This window comes from Cricetulus griseus, chromosome 7 (genome assembly GCF_003668045.3).
Source record: "Cricetulus griseus strain 17A/GY chromosome 7, alternate assembly CriGri-PICRH-1.0, whole genome shotgun sequence".
NCBI lineage: Eukaryota > Metazoa > Chordata > Mammalia > Rodentia > Cricetidae > Cricetulus > Cricetulus griseus.
Window position 1 is genome coordinate 129,406,150 of NC_048600.1, and position 13,612 is coordinate 129,419,761.

Here is a 13,612-nt window from a genome sequence, read left to right on the forward strand (position 1 = left end):
CAAGATATAAAATGGATTGTTTTTATTAAATAGGGAAAGGGCGCTCATGGCACCACCCACACCTTTGCCCTTATGATAAGACACGACCATGGACAAAAAGCCACTGTACCAAATGCTACCAATCCCACTCTGAGTGTCCTCGTTCTCCGGGGTCAGCTCTGCCTGGTTCTGCGAATTCCGATGGGCTGCCCTCCCCAGGCTTGGGCCTCGCCCATGGCTGCGAGCACATCCTTGCACAGACAGCTGCCACAGCGGGTCACCTGGAGGAGCTGCGTTCTTTGCTCACGCAGTCATCCTGTGAGGTAGTGTCCCCATTTCCCACCGTGCTGCACGTCCTCCGCTTCTTCCTGCGGTGTGCTGTGCCGTCACCTTCAGACCCAGACTCACACTGGACACAGGGAGAAAAGGAAGAGCTCAGGGCAGGGGAGACAGCTCCACTGGAAAGGTTCCTGATCTAAGCTTCATGACTCTGGGCTCACAAGGAAGGAGAGAACCAATGCCAAGTCATCTTCTGCCCTCCACATGTGTGCTATGGCAAACACTTGCACAGGTGCACCCATAATAAATCAGTATTACAAGCTGCAGGGGCTGGAGAGACAGCTCAGTTCAAAGCACTCCCTGCTCTTCTAAAGGACAAAATTCACTGTGAAGTTTGTATGCAGACGAACAATGTTCTCTACAGAGATATTTCAAACCAGAATGTTAAAATGGAAAAGAGCCAGCAAGGCGTGCTGATGCACACCTTTAATCCCAGCACTCGGGAAGCTGGGGCAGGTGGATCTCTGTGGGTTCAAGACCAGCCTGGTTTATAGAGCAAGATTCAGGACAAACAGCAAGAGTGATACTGTCTCAAATACAAAAACAAAACAAATCCTAACACTTGAGAGTCAGATGCAGGTGGATCTACAGAGAGAGTTCCAGGACAACCAGGGTTACACAGAGAAACCCTGTTGCTGAATTACTGGGCATTGAGCACATGGTCTTCCTGGGCTAGGCAAGCACCAATAATGGTGACAGTGTTATCTAAAGCAGGTCACAGGGTTTGCATGTTTCTGGGCTTCAATGTTACCATCTGTAGTGAAAACTACCAACGAGGGCTTTGTGCTCAGAACAAAGACTGAAGCCCCACCACTGCCGTACAAACCTCCCAACACCCAAGCACCTCTGCAGAGATGTAGCTCACACATGTGTAAGGCTGTAAAAGGGAGAAGTTACAGGAGTGGCCACGCCCCCCCAGCCTGAGGGGCCCGGGTAGTGGGCTGGCGGGGCCTCACCTCTGAGTCTGTGTCAGAGGAGCTGGAGCTGGAAGAGCTGGAGGAGTCGCTGGAGCTGTCAGAAGCGATGCCTGTAGACTCTTGGAGGTCAACGGCATCAGCCAGCACGGCCAGATCAGGGTGCTCCTGCTTCAAGACCCTGAAGGGCAAGAGGTGCTGTTTTCAGGATGGTAACAGCTGGTGGCAACACCCACTCAAAATGGCACACACTCAAAGTGGAGGACTCCACTGCTTACAGCACCTGGAAATGCCCAGTGCATCGGCTGGAGTGGCTCCAGGAGACACGACTGGGCTGGGACAGACCACACCAGCTGCCCACATTACATTTGCTGAAGGAAAACTACATCCTAGTGCCACACGCCCGCATGAGCACCAGGCACACCTCTGGAGGTCGAGTTCCCTGGGGGACAGGGAGGTCCTTAAGAGTCTTCCCTGGAGAGAAACGGCTCTTTTTCCTAATTTCATCCCTAAGCCTTGCCTAGCTGATTTTTTCTTTCTTTCTTTTTTTTTTTTTAAAAAAAACCTTTCCTTCCCTCAGTGCAGTGCTAGCAAACGGGGTGGGAGCTGGTTAGATTATTCTAGAAAGAGCAGAAATAATTAGGTTTATAAGAAATAAGACGTCGCACAAGAGAAACCATCCCCATCTCTCGGAAGACACTGAGCTGACGCCTAAGAGCAGCAGCCCTCCCCAGCAGCAACCTGATCTGGTGTCCACTGGGACCAGCAACAAAGGACCTGCGTGTATGCTGAGGTCTTGGAGTGGCCTACAGGGCAGAGTGAGTGAGTCCAGGGGAAGAGAAGCCACCACCCTTGCTGGCCTCTCAGCAGGGAGGCAGAGCACTGAGCAAGCCAGAACCCCTCTCTTACCCCGAGAGCTGGTCCCTCCAGGTCAGGGTTGGGACACAGTGGCACGGGGTGGCTGGGGGTGGCTGGCACTGCCGCTGCCCGTGCTGTATCTGTTCTGTGGATAAACAGAGGACCTAAGTCTCCAGGGCAGTTGCCTCACAAGAACTGAAGGTAGTAAGTTCAAATGAATAATGTTTCTAGGGGGAAATAAAGAAAACCTCAACAAAGGCTTTTTTTTTTTTTTTTTTTGCTAGTGCTAGTAGTTTTTATTTTTTAAAAAAATAACAAACCAAAAAAAAAAAAAAAAAAAAAAAAAAAAAGGAATAAGGAAAATGGAGAAAACAGAGTGAAAACAAAATGAGAAGCAATCCCAATTGTGACCACATTTTGCCTGTGACTTGGATCAACCATGCAGAGCCGCTCCCTGGCACCTGCAGGCTAGCAGACACCCTGATAACTAGCCCTGACCTTGGGCCCTCTCTACCACAGGGTTACAAGACCCCGCTGCTCCCAAGTACAGCGCTGCGGCAGACAACTCTTCCCTGTCCACCTCTAGGGAAGGAACTGGAACAAAGCAGAAGAAAGGAAAAGTTTCTCACCTGTACCACTTCCTTGACAGCTTTGGCCTCCCTCTTACCGTCTTGTGCCACACAACAGGGAAGTTGGTGCTGCTGGCAAAGTTCTGGGTGATGGCGATGGTGGTGTCAAGATTGAGAACAACATGCCACCAGCCCCCTGCAATCAATCCAACAGACACATAAGACTGAGAACAACATGCCACCAGCCCCCTGCAATCAATCCAACAGACACATAAGACTGAGAACAGCATGCCACCAGCCCCCTGCAATCAATCCAACAGACACATAAGGCAGTAAGGGCCAGCCCCGCTGCTCCCAGTCAAGAGACTGCAGGTGGGTGACCTGATGTCTAACTTCGCACAGGCATGCCCTTACTGTTTCTACTGTTTACCGATCTTTCCTGCTACAGGGCAGAGTGACAGACTGTCTGCCTCCAATGTGCTGACTCCTGGTAACCCAGTGTGCCTAACACTGTAAAAGCCAAAGTTTTAGCCTTTAAATACTCTCACTTCTGGAAACTTCATCCATCGAAATCTAGCTTGCTCTGGCTGGGATTTTCCAACTTGACCCAGTCAGTTCCGTACTCTAGCAAAAGCCACAGAACGCAGGCAGAACCCGGAGCACTACCTCGAGACACCAGGTAACAGACAAAGTAAATTGTATATGGACTGATGTCTAACAGACACCAGGTCCAGACACATGGAATGTGGAGATGCACTCCCTTTGGACTTAAAACCCTAGACCTGTCACCACAGGGAGGAGTGCATGTGCTCAACAGATAGGAAGGGACTTTTTGTCTGGTTCTATAATTCTACTCCAAAATAACAACCCAGTGCAATTGCAGAATGTAGTCAGAGCTGGGAAGAGCAGCTGCTTCTAGCTCATCTATACCTGGCACAAAGACAGTCTCTCCTGGTTTCTGTAATATCTCCAGGGGTTTGAACTCAGGTGGCCAGGTTGGAAGCTGTGTCCGTGGATAAATAACATTAAACCAGGTAATGGCTTCATCTTGCTGGTTCCCCCCTTCTTCTCGGGTCACCTTGATGAGTTCTCGGGGAGTGCTTGTGGGGAACAGACACCAACGCTTGTGGCCCTGAACTAAGGCATTCCAGGCACTCGTTCCCAGAGGGTCAATATGAATCCCGGTTCCAGAACGTGGTGGCCCCATCACAAACCACCTACAGGACAGAAACATGAAGACATGAAGGGTCATCTGAGGTGTACATGACAGTAAAGGCTCTGTAATATACCATCAACATTGTGCTGTATTCATTTCAGAGACTGTACAAGTGCTGGGACACAACATAAAGTAAATTGTATATGGACCCATGTCTAACAGAGAAAAAGAAAAATCACTGATGTAAATTATTGCTGGACTTAAGACAGTTTACCTATCTGCTGGCTGTGGTGGCCCAAGTTTTTAATCCCAGCACTCTGGAGGCGGAGGCGGGTGGATCTGTCAATTCAAGGGCAGCCAGGGCTACAGTGAGACTGTCTAAAAAACTCCAAACCTAGCTGGGCCACACACACAAATTAAAAAAATGAATATATAAAGCTGGGCAGTGGTGGTGCACACCTATAATCCCAGCACTCAGGAGGCAGAGGCAGGAGAATCTCTGTGAGTTGGAGGCCAGCCTGGTCTACAGAGGGAGTTCCAGGACAGCTAGAGCTACATAGTGAGACCCTGTCTCAAAGAAAACAAAATAATCTTCAAGACCCACATTATGGAAGGAGAAAAGCGACTCCCACAAGTTGTCCTCTGAACTCCACATGGGCACTGCAGCACATGTGCCCCTCAAATAAATAACATAGCTAGCTGTGGTGTCAAACATCTTTAATCCCAACACTCAGAAGACAGAGGTTTGGAGGCAGGATCTCTGTGAGTGTACTATACACAGTGAGACCCTGTTTCAAACAAAAACAAACCAAAAGACCCCAAAACAAAGCAAACATAATAAATTACAGGAAATCACACTTGTAAAAATATAAACAAAACTTCCTTTATAAAGCAGTGGTCTCAGCCGGGCGTTGGTGGTGCACGCCTTTAATCCCAGCACTCGGGAGGCATAGGCAGTCGGATCTCTGTGAGTTCCAGAGCAGCCTGGTCTACAAGAGCAAGTTCCAGGACAGCCTCCAAAGCCACAGAGAAACCCTGTCTCAAAAAACAAAACAAAAAAAAAGCAGTGGTCTCTCTCTCTCTCTTTTTGTTTTGTTTTTTGAGACAGGGTTTCTCTGTGGCTTTGGAGGCTGTCCTGGAACTTGCTCTTGTAGACCAGGCTGCTCTGGAACTCACAGAGATCCTACTGTCTCTACTTCCTGAGTGCTAGGACTAAAGGCGTGCACCACCAACGCCTGGCCGGTTGTCTCATTTTAATTCTACATTTAAATGCCCTGGGGCTGGACTGGAGATGGCTCAGCTCAGGAGAACTGAAAATTCTCAGCACCCACACGGTGCACGGTGGCCCACAACTATCCATTAATCCAGCCCCAGAGGATGACGACGCCTCTGACCTCCTTCTCAGCCAGTAGGCATCCACGGGTACACATACTTGCATGGGGGGGGGGGGTGTGTGCAGGTAGATGCCTGGAGAATTTGAGGAATCCAGCCAGATGTCTGGGCGGACCCCAGACCATGGAAATCAGTCTTCCCAAGTAGGGCCATAAATGAGTCACTGTGCAGGGAGGAGGAGCCACCCACCGCTTTCACAAGGTTAGCCTGAGCTCGGCTCGTCAGTCTAAGGTTCCCGAACACCTGACCGTGGAATACTTTACCTGTAAGGGGGCCTGCGCTTCTCCCCTGCGTACTGGAAAAGGTCATCCGTGAAAAACTTGGGCACCTTGTAGTCTTCCAAAAGTTTCCTCCTTTTGGGGTGTTCGCCGTAGCTGCTGTCAAAGATGTAAAGGGGGCTGTCATCACGGGTGCTCTCCATGTACTCGATGTAGTACTTCATCTTCATCTTCACCGAGTAGCCGTCGTTATCCTCACCGCACTTGAACTTCTGGTTCCGGTATTTCCTTTTGAGGCGCTCCAGAGTCCATTTCTCCTGCGCGGACCAGCCCTCTTGTGCGTTGAGCAGAACCACGGGCTTGTAGGGCCTTTCGTACCGCTCTACAAATTCTTCCACCGACAGCTGTAGAGCGTCAGCCCTCTCCACGTTATCCTGGGGGAAACAACAAAAGACCCGTCCCGTTAACACGCAGGAGGAAGTCCGCTGGCGGATAAAGGTGTCCCACGGGGCCAATTAGCGACGACACTCGTCAGCCACGGCACGGCCGAGCCGGGGCCGAGCCTCGGGCTCCCCCAGGGGCAGGGCGGCCCACGTGCGTGAGAGTGAGCACGTCGGCCAGAGCCTCCCCTTCGAGGGCGAGCGGGCGAGCGGGCGAGCGGGAGGGAGGGATGTGCTCGCAGCGCCCCTAAAGAGCGAGCGGACGGCCCGGCTGCGGGCCCGGGCCCAGGCGTCCGGGGACGGGCGGCGTCCGGGGACGGGCGGCGGGCGGCGCTCATGGGCCCCGCCCCGGGCGCCCCGCTCACCGGCACGGCCGCCGGGCTCAGCGGGAAGCTCTCGTAGTAGTTGTGCCGGGTCCAGTCGAGCGAGTCCTTGAGCTCGGGCCGCGCACTCCGCTTGGCCTCGCGGATGCGCTTCTTGCTCTTGTGGTTCATCCCGAGCAGGTCCCCGTCCGGTTCCGCCACGACCTCGACGCCGCTCGCTCCCGGCCACCAAGAAACGCGCCCTCTGCCTCCCCGGCCGGCGCGGCCCCGAAACGCCCTTCGCTCCGGCCAGGCGCCTTCAAAGTCGCCTTCCAGAAAATTCACTTCCCGGCCACCTCGGGCGCTCCGGGTTGGGCGAGCGGCGGCCGTCCTCCCCGCCCCACCGCCTGCCGCGGGCCGCCATTGGCCTCAGCGCCCTGCGAGATCCGCCTTCACGCGCGCCGATTGGGCGCCATGTTGGGAAGGTCGCTTCGCTGACGTCCTGCCCCTCCCGGCGGCGGCCCGCACCGCTTCCGGCTGCGCGTCGCGTCCCCCGCGGTCCGCTTCCGGCCAGGCCCGCTGCCGCTGCCGCCGCCGCTGCCGCTACTGCCGCCGCCCCCGCCGCTTCCTGTGTTTCCTTTGGAGAGCGTCCGGCAGGCTCGTCCCGAGTCGCCGCCACGTGGCGCGGCCCCCACCGGCTCGGCGCCCCTGCAGTGTAGCGCCTTCCACCGCCCCCCTGGCCTGGGGTCCCCTGGCTTCCCTCCGGGCGCGGCCTCATGGCCGGGGCTCAGCGCTTTCGGTTCCGGGAGAAGCCCGGCCCTGGAACGGACGGGGCGGTGCTGGAGCTCTGCGTCCCGCAGGTGCGTGCTGCGGCACCCACGTGGAAGCGCTGCCGGGGTGGGGAGTAGGGAATCGGGGTCCCTCAGGGCTCCGCCTCGTTCGTTAGCAGCTGCAGGTTTGGTGTGAAGCCCGGGGACTGGGAGACACCCAGGGAGGGACGTGCCAGGAAGGAGGCCCTGAAGATTGATTTCTTGGGAAGGGACGTGGCTTTCTTGGCCTGTGTTGCTAGCTCTGAACTTTTTTGAAAAGCGTTTATTAATATCTCTCTCTCTTTCTTTTCGAGACAGGGTTTCTCTGTATATATAGCCCAGGCTGACCTCTCTGCCTCAGGAGAGCTGGGATGCGCAACCACACCCGGCTAATACATTCTAATTATTATTTTTTTTTTCCGAGACAGGGTTTCTCAGTGTAGCTTTGTAGACAGGGCTGGCCTCGAACTCACATAGATCCTCTGCCTCCCGAGTGCTGAGATTAAAGGCCAGCGCCACCACAGCCCGCCTTCTGGCTGATGTATCTTAGCTACCCCCTTCCCTCGGAGAACTCTTAATTGAACCCAGCCTCTACCTGTTAGGCAAGTGCTCTAGCACCGAGCAATATCCCTAACACACTTGTTCTATTTTTGAGCTCAGGCAGGCTTTGAAATTGAACCCCAGTTCCTCTCCATAGGATTGCAGGTGTGTGTCACCGCGCTGTTTCGTGCAATTCTTGGGATTAAACCCAACACTTCATACAAGCTAGGCAAAAGTTACGCCACTGAGTTTATCCTCAACCCCAGAATTCTCACTTGTAAGTTTTGGGACCAGAGATTCCTGTCTCCAACACACCAATAAAATCTTTTTGCATCAGCCGTGGCTTGTTCCTCTGAGTTTATAGCTACCGTAACACTGAATAATAACTATTCCTGATAGTCGGGTTTTACAAAGGGTTTTCAGGTTGTAGTGCTAGCAGCTGGCCCAGTAGGTGTCCCTGAGAGTAGCAGCGGAAGCAGAAGGTGCAATCCTACGGTGCAATCCTACGCTGCCACCTGGAGCAGCCTGCATTCTTTGCAGAGATTTCTACCCAAGTGAAGCAAAGATTGTTTTCTTTTTGGTGTTGAGCCGGTGTCCATATGTAGCCCTGGCTGCCCTGGAACTCCCTCTGTACAACAGGCTGCCGGCTGCCTCCTCCTCCAGCACCCAGCGGAGAAGCAGAGATTCTTGACTATATACTACAGAAAAACACTTTAGGGCAAATCAGTATGAAGCAGAGTGGGAAGATATTAACATAAGGGATTTAAGTTTGGGGATTAATAGACATTTGGAAAAGGACATAGAAGGTGTGGATACAGGCTTTGCAAGTGCAGGAAACTGCACTTAGCTTTTCTTTCTGTAATTAAGATCACAGAGTGGGGGCTGGAGAGATGGATGGCTCATTGCTTAAGGAGCACTGCAGCTCCTCCAGAGGTCCTGAGTTCAACTCTCAGTTGAACTATACACGGTGGCTCACACCATGTATAGTGGGATCTGATGCCCCCTTCTGGCATAAAGGTGTACATGCAAGTGGAGCACACAAATCTTTCTAAAAATGGTCACAGGATGAGATTAGTGAGGTACATTGGAAGGGAAGGCTTACAGTGATGTCATGCTACAAGGGCCAAAGGACCCTTTGATTATCCTCGGTCCCTAGGGTGCTGACATGTTTATAATCTTGTTTGTGAGATTCACAGAAAGTTGCAGGTTGCAGCTGGTAAAGCTGTGAGGTTTCATCCAAAGGTCAGATGTATTTTGGCCACAAGAAGTTCCTCTCTATATTATTTAACCATTTTAATTTTTCTTATATAGTCTCATTCTGACTGGTTGTCCTGGAACTGACTAGGCTGATCTTGAACTCACATAGATTCACCCGCCTTTGGTTCCTGAGTGCTGGGATTAAAGGTGTGCATCACTACACCCTGCTGGTTCTTTGTTATTTTAACTTTTGGGTTTGGAATACCTCTATAAAGATCATTGTTCCTCTGCAGACAAACGTCACCGTGAATTTTGTTAGTTGTACTGGAATTTGACCCGGTGAGAGACTTCAACCAGACTCTAGGATGGGATCTTTATTTTCCCATGTCCTTTCCTCACCCTGCCTCAATAGTTCAGTGTTAAAAAGAAGGACAGTGTAAGAGGCCAGCCAAAACAGAACTTGTTTCCTGTAGCCACCAAGTGACTTCATGTAAACACTTGTTACTTTGAGTCAGGGTGTTATGCCGAGGCACTGATAATTATTTGAGAAGATTTCAGTATGTAGCTTTGGCTGGCCTGAAACTACCAGAGATCTACCCTCTGTTGTGTTTAATTCGATTAAAACCATACACTATTCCCCCCTTCATTTTTATTTATTTTTTTTTAAGATTTATCTTTTGCTGGACATAGTAGCCCATGCCCTTAATCCCTCCTTTAATCCCAGCATTCAAGAGGCAGAGGCAAGAGGATCACTGGTAGTGATCCTCTACCAGCATGAGGCTAGCATATTATCATCTGCATAGCCAATTATTGGACATCCAGGACTGCATACTGATTTTGTCTTGAAAACGAAGAGCAGGAAGCACTCAGAACTGCTAAATCATCTCCCTAGCACCTATTTCCTCCCCCCGTAACTCCATTTAAATCATGTATACATGCTTGTGCATGTACATATATATTTTTATGTGCACTGATGTTTTGACTGCATGTATATCTATGAGAATGTCAGATCTTGAAGTTATAGTGTGAGCTGCCATGTGGGTGCTGGGAATTGAACCCTGGTTTTCTGGAAAAGCAAAGCTGTCTTTCCAACTATTATTATTATTATTTTGATAATAAAATTTTTATTATTCATTTTAGTCTTCGTTTGGGGCCCTCCTGTCCAGTGTTGGAATGAACAGTGTCCAACCACAAACATCCATGCACTGTTCTTGAGTGGACTGAATAAGTTTGGACCTCTGGTTCCTTTACGGCTTTGCCCTTGTCTGTCACCCCATGGGGGCACCCTTGTTGATTTTTGTTGCTAATATGCAGTGCTTTGTGCCCGGCATTATTTTTATTACTCTATGGAGACGGTATCTGCTGTTGAGCCTGCAGCCCTGACAAGTAAGTAGGTCGTGTGAAATCACACAGCTGCACCTGGTTTGAGTCTGGGGTGGAGTATGTGAGGATGGGGTGGGGAGGCGCACTAAACGTTCCCCAGATTCTACTTTGTTTGTTTTTGGAGTTTTATTTTATTTTTTTAGACAGCAATCTTGGAAGTCTAGCCCTGGCAGGCTTTTGATTTGCTGTGTAGATCAGGTTGATCTTGAACTTAAAATAATGTTCCTCCTTCCTAGTGGATGATAGGATTACAACTGGGAACTATATCCTGAATGATTCAAGTTCTTTCCAGAGGTTTTCTTTGGTCTTTCAGGATTCAGCTCCACATATGCCTCCTTTTGTGGGACAACTACCTAGGACTGCAGGGTTTGTCATTGGTATCCAAGTCATGCTTGAGGTAAAAATCTCCCAAAAAATAGCTAGGGACATAGTTGGTACAGTGCTTGTCTAACGTGAATGAAGGGCTGGGTTTGATTCCCAGCACCTCATAAAACTGGGTGTCCTGGCACACATCTGCAGTGGCAGAAGCTCATAGGCCTGGCGGTGGTGGCACAAGCGTTTTAGTTTTAATCTCAGCACTCAGGAGACAGAGGCAGACAGAACTATGTCTATAGAACGAGTTCCAGGACAGGCCTCAAAAGCTACACACAGAAACCGTCTGTATGGAAAAAAAGGAAGCTCAGTCATCCTAGGCTACATAGTGAGTTGGAGACCTGCTTAAACTATGTGAGACACTGCCTTGCCTTAAAAAAACAAAAATAAGGCTGAAGAGATGGCTTAGGTAAAAACACTTTCCTCCAAACTGGACAACCTGACCTGAATTCTGTCCCTAGATCCCACATGATGGAAGGAGACAACTGACTCTTACAAGTTGTCCCCTGAACTCCATGCATGTACCCTGTCCTCCAACAAAGTAAATGTAAGTTAATTTTTTTTTTTTTAAAAGAAACTTTCCAACATCATCTTGTACTTAGAGTTCGAAATTTCTGTGGCCAGCTGGGCGGTGGTGGCGCACGCCTTTAGTCCCAGCACTCGGGAGACAGAGGCAGGCAGATCTCTGTGAGTTCGAGACCAGCCTGGTCTACAAGAGCTAGTTCTAGGTCAGCTTCCAAAGCCACAGAGAAATCCTGTCTCGAAAAAGAAAAAGAAAAATTTCTGTGGCCAATAAGGTGCACAGTTAATAAACTTCCACTCCCCCACTCACAGCTGTGAATATGGTCAGACCAGAGGCACTTGTTTGGGCAACCCTGTCTCCGTGTGTTATACCCTTCATCCTGCTTTATTGTTGTAGCATTTATTACCAACAAAATTACTTTTGTTTCTTGCCCATCATTGCCAGTATGTAGTATGTACACTGTTTTTAACTATCCTGGATTCTCAGTTTAAATGCTTGTGGAGGGGCCTAGGTTTGGTTCTTAGCACCCATGTGGCTCAATCATGTTTAACTCTAGTTCCAGGGGATCCAATACCCTCTTCTGGTTTCAGAGGCACCCTGCATGCACACAAAACACTCATATACATCTTGTTGAGGGGCTGGCACTGTCACCCACAAAGCCCTCTCTTCATTTAGGAGGCTGAGGCAGGATTGAGGCCAGCCTGGTATACAAAGAAAGCATTGTGGTGTCAGTCCTGTAGGTCAAGGACGGAGAACAGAACCATCTAATAATGGATGTCAGTGACTTGACAGTACATAAAGGTAGGCTTTCACGCAAATATTTTCTTTGTAGGTCCTGCATGCCCAATATGGGATGTATGTTTGGCCCTGTGCTGTAGTCCTGGCCCAATACCTGTGGTTTCACAGAAGATCTCTACCAGGCAAAGCTGTCTTAGAGGTAACAGGAGCCCCTTGAATTTCCAATGTTGACCTATATTTACATCTATTAATATTTATTTTTAAATCAGGTAGTTTGGCTGGCTATAAAATCCCACATTAGTAAAATGTTTTCATATTTTTTAAAATTATGTATACATTGTTCCTCCTGCATGTATCCTATAGACCAGAAGAGGGCACCAGATCTCATTATGGATGGTTGTGAGCCACCATGTGGGTGCTGGGAATTGAACTCAGGTCTTCTGGAAGAGCAGCCAGAGCTCTTAACCTCTGAGCCATCTCTCCAGCCCCATAATTTTAAGTGGCAATGTGGTACACAGCTTTAATCCCAGCACTCAGGAAGTAGAGGCAGGCCGAGTGAGGATAGCCTGATATACATAACAAATTCCAAGATGGGCAAAGGGATAGAGAAACCCTGTAGCCATAAAGGCAAATGACCTGTTCTAGTGTAGTCAGTATGATTTTGCTCATACTGGTAACCATGGTAGGTGGCATTTCAAACTCATCCAAGCATTGTAAACTGTTTTGCAACATTTCTTTTTTTTTCTTGGCACTCGCTCTGTAGACCAGGCTGGGCTGGAACTCAAGAGATCCACCTGCCTCTGCCTCCCGAGTGCTGGGATTAAAGGAGTGTGCCACCAACACCCTGCAGAAGCAAAATTCTTTAATAAATCAGGCATGCACTACAAGCAAATTAAACCTTGATTTCCCACGTTCAAAATTTCAGACTGCTGGTCGACAGAGGCAGTGGTACCGGCCTTTAGTCCTAGCCCTCCTAAGGGGAGCAGGCAGATTTAAATTCAAAGCCAGCCAGTCTCAATTGGGATACATAGAAAAGCTCATTCATTCCAAAATTCCCTTTCCATATAGATTGGAGCTGGAGTGAGCCTTCCAGGGATTTTGGCTGCCAAATGTGGTGCTAAAGTAATACTATCCGACAACTCAGAGCTGCCCCACTGTTTGGACATCTGCAGGCAAAGCTGCCAACTGAACCACCTGTCCCAGGTACAGGTTGTGGGGCTGACGTGGGGCCACATCACTAAGGACCTCCTGTCTTTGCCACCACAAGACATCATTCTTGCATCTGATGTGTTCTTCGAACCAGAAGGTAAATTTAATCTGCAACAAACTAGCAGATTGTGTTGCATAAAACTCAAAAGTCTTTCTCCCCCCAGACTTTGAAAGCATTTTAGCCACAGTATACTTCCTGATGCAGAGGAACCCCAAAGTTCAGTTTTGGTCTACCTACCAGGTCAGAAGGTGAGTATGGCTAATTTCAGTTTACTAGCTTTTTGACATTAAGGAAAACAAAAAGCATGAGTCATAAGACAATTTATTACTTTTAAGTGCTGACTGGTCACTTGAAGGCTTGCTCTACAAGTGGGACATGAAATGTGTCCACGTTCCTCTGAAGTCTTTTGAGGCAAACAAGGAAAACATAGCAGGGTCTACCCTCCCAGGAAGACACACTATCGAGATGCTGGTGGTCTCCTTGTCGAAGAACAGCTTCTGAATTAGTGTCAAGTCCGACAGTCAAGGTTGTAAGCAGATGCACGCAATGGGCCTGAAGATGGATTTAAGACTTTGATGTCACACTCACGGGCAATGTTATTTTTAACAAATTAAAACACTTGAAACAACTTGGGCTGTTGTCATTAACCAGGACTGGGTTGGGAAGTGACACT

General features: G+C 49.5%; 2 protein-coding genes across 12 annotated transcripts; one reads left to right on the top strand and one right to left on the bottom strand.

The window, feature by feature from the left end:
* Jmjd6 (jumonji domain containing 6, arginine demethylase and lysine hydroxylase) lies at nucleotides 1-6,414 on the bottom strand. 5 transcript variants are annotated; one of them, XM_027425567.2, is made up of 7 exons: nucleotides 6,231-6,387; nucleotides 5,471-5,859; nucleotides 3,590-3,876; nucleotides 2,758-2,855; nucleotides 2,142-2,230; nucleotides 1,275-1,413; nucleotides 1-388 (listed from the first exon to the last, which is right to left on the bottom strand). In XM_027425567.2, the coding sequence occupies exons 1-7, from the start codon at nucleotides 6,357-6,359 to the stop codon at nucleotides 257-259; spliced, it is 1,263 nt and encodes a 420-aa protein (XP_027281368.1). In that variant the 5' UTR covers nucleotides 6,360-6,387; the 3' UTR covers nucleotides 1-256. The 5 variants fall into 5 exon arrangements, 4 of the variants coding, with proteins under 4 accessions (XP_027281368.1, XP_027281364.1, XP_027281367.1 ...); XM_027425563.2 differs by having other exon boundaries at nucleotides 1,275-1,430; nucleotides 2,142-2,235; nucleotides 2,720-2,855; XR_003487122.2 differs by having other exon boundaries at nucleotides 250-388; nucleotides 2,142-2,235; nucleotides 2,720-2,855.
* On the top strand, nucleotides 6,308-13,567 carry Mettl23 (methyltransferase like 23). 7 transcript variants are annotated; one of them, XM_027425569.2, is made up of 6 exons: nucleotides 7,013-7,027; nucleotides 10,930-11,015; nucleotides 11,824-11,928; nucleotides 12,798-13,035; nucleotides 13,103-13,187; nucleotides 13,275-13,567. In XM_027425569.2, exons 3-6 carry the CDS (start codon nucleotides 11,845-11,847, stop codon nucleotides 13,438-13,440), a joined length of 573 nt encoding a protein of 190 aa, XP_027281370.1. In that variant the 5' UTR covers nucleotides 7,013-7,027; nucleotides 10,930-11,015; nucleotides 11,824-11,844; the 3' UTR covers nucleotides 13,441-13,567. The 7 variants fall into 7 exon arrangements, 4 of the variants coding, with proteins under 4 accessions (XP_035303265.1, XP_027281371.1, XP_027281369.1 ...); XM_027425568.2 differs by lacking the exon at nucleotides 10,930-11,015 and having other exon boundaries at nucleotides 6,801-7,027; XM_027425570.2 differs by lacking the exons at nucleotides 10,930-11,015; nucleotides 11,824-11,928 and having other exon boundaries at nucleotides 6,797-7,027.
* The last annotated feature ends 45 nt before the right edge of the window (nucleotides 13,568-13,612 follow it).

Bases quoted from the DNA above. Each gene is read 5' to 3' on its own strand.
- Mettl23 (XM_035447374.1), top strand. From the start codon at position 6,334: ATGCGCTTCTTGCTCTTGTGGTTCATCCCGAGCAGGTCCCCGTCCGGT.
- Jmjd6 (XM_027425563.2), bottom strand. From the start codon at position 6,359: ATGAACCACAAGAGCAAGAAGCGCATCCGCGAGGCCAAGCGGAGTGCG. The intron at 5,860-6,230 runs GTGAGCGGGGCG...TGTTTCCCCCAG, and splicing joins TGAGCCCGGCGGCCGTGCCG to GATAACGTGGAGAGGGCTGA. The intron at 1,431-2,141 runs GTAAGAGAGGGG...TCCTGAAAACAG, and splicing joins TGGAGGGACCAGCTCTCGGG to CACCTCTTGCCCTTCAGGGT.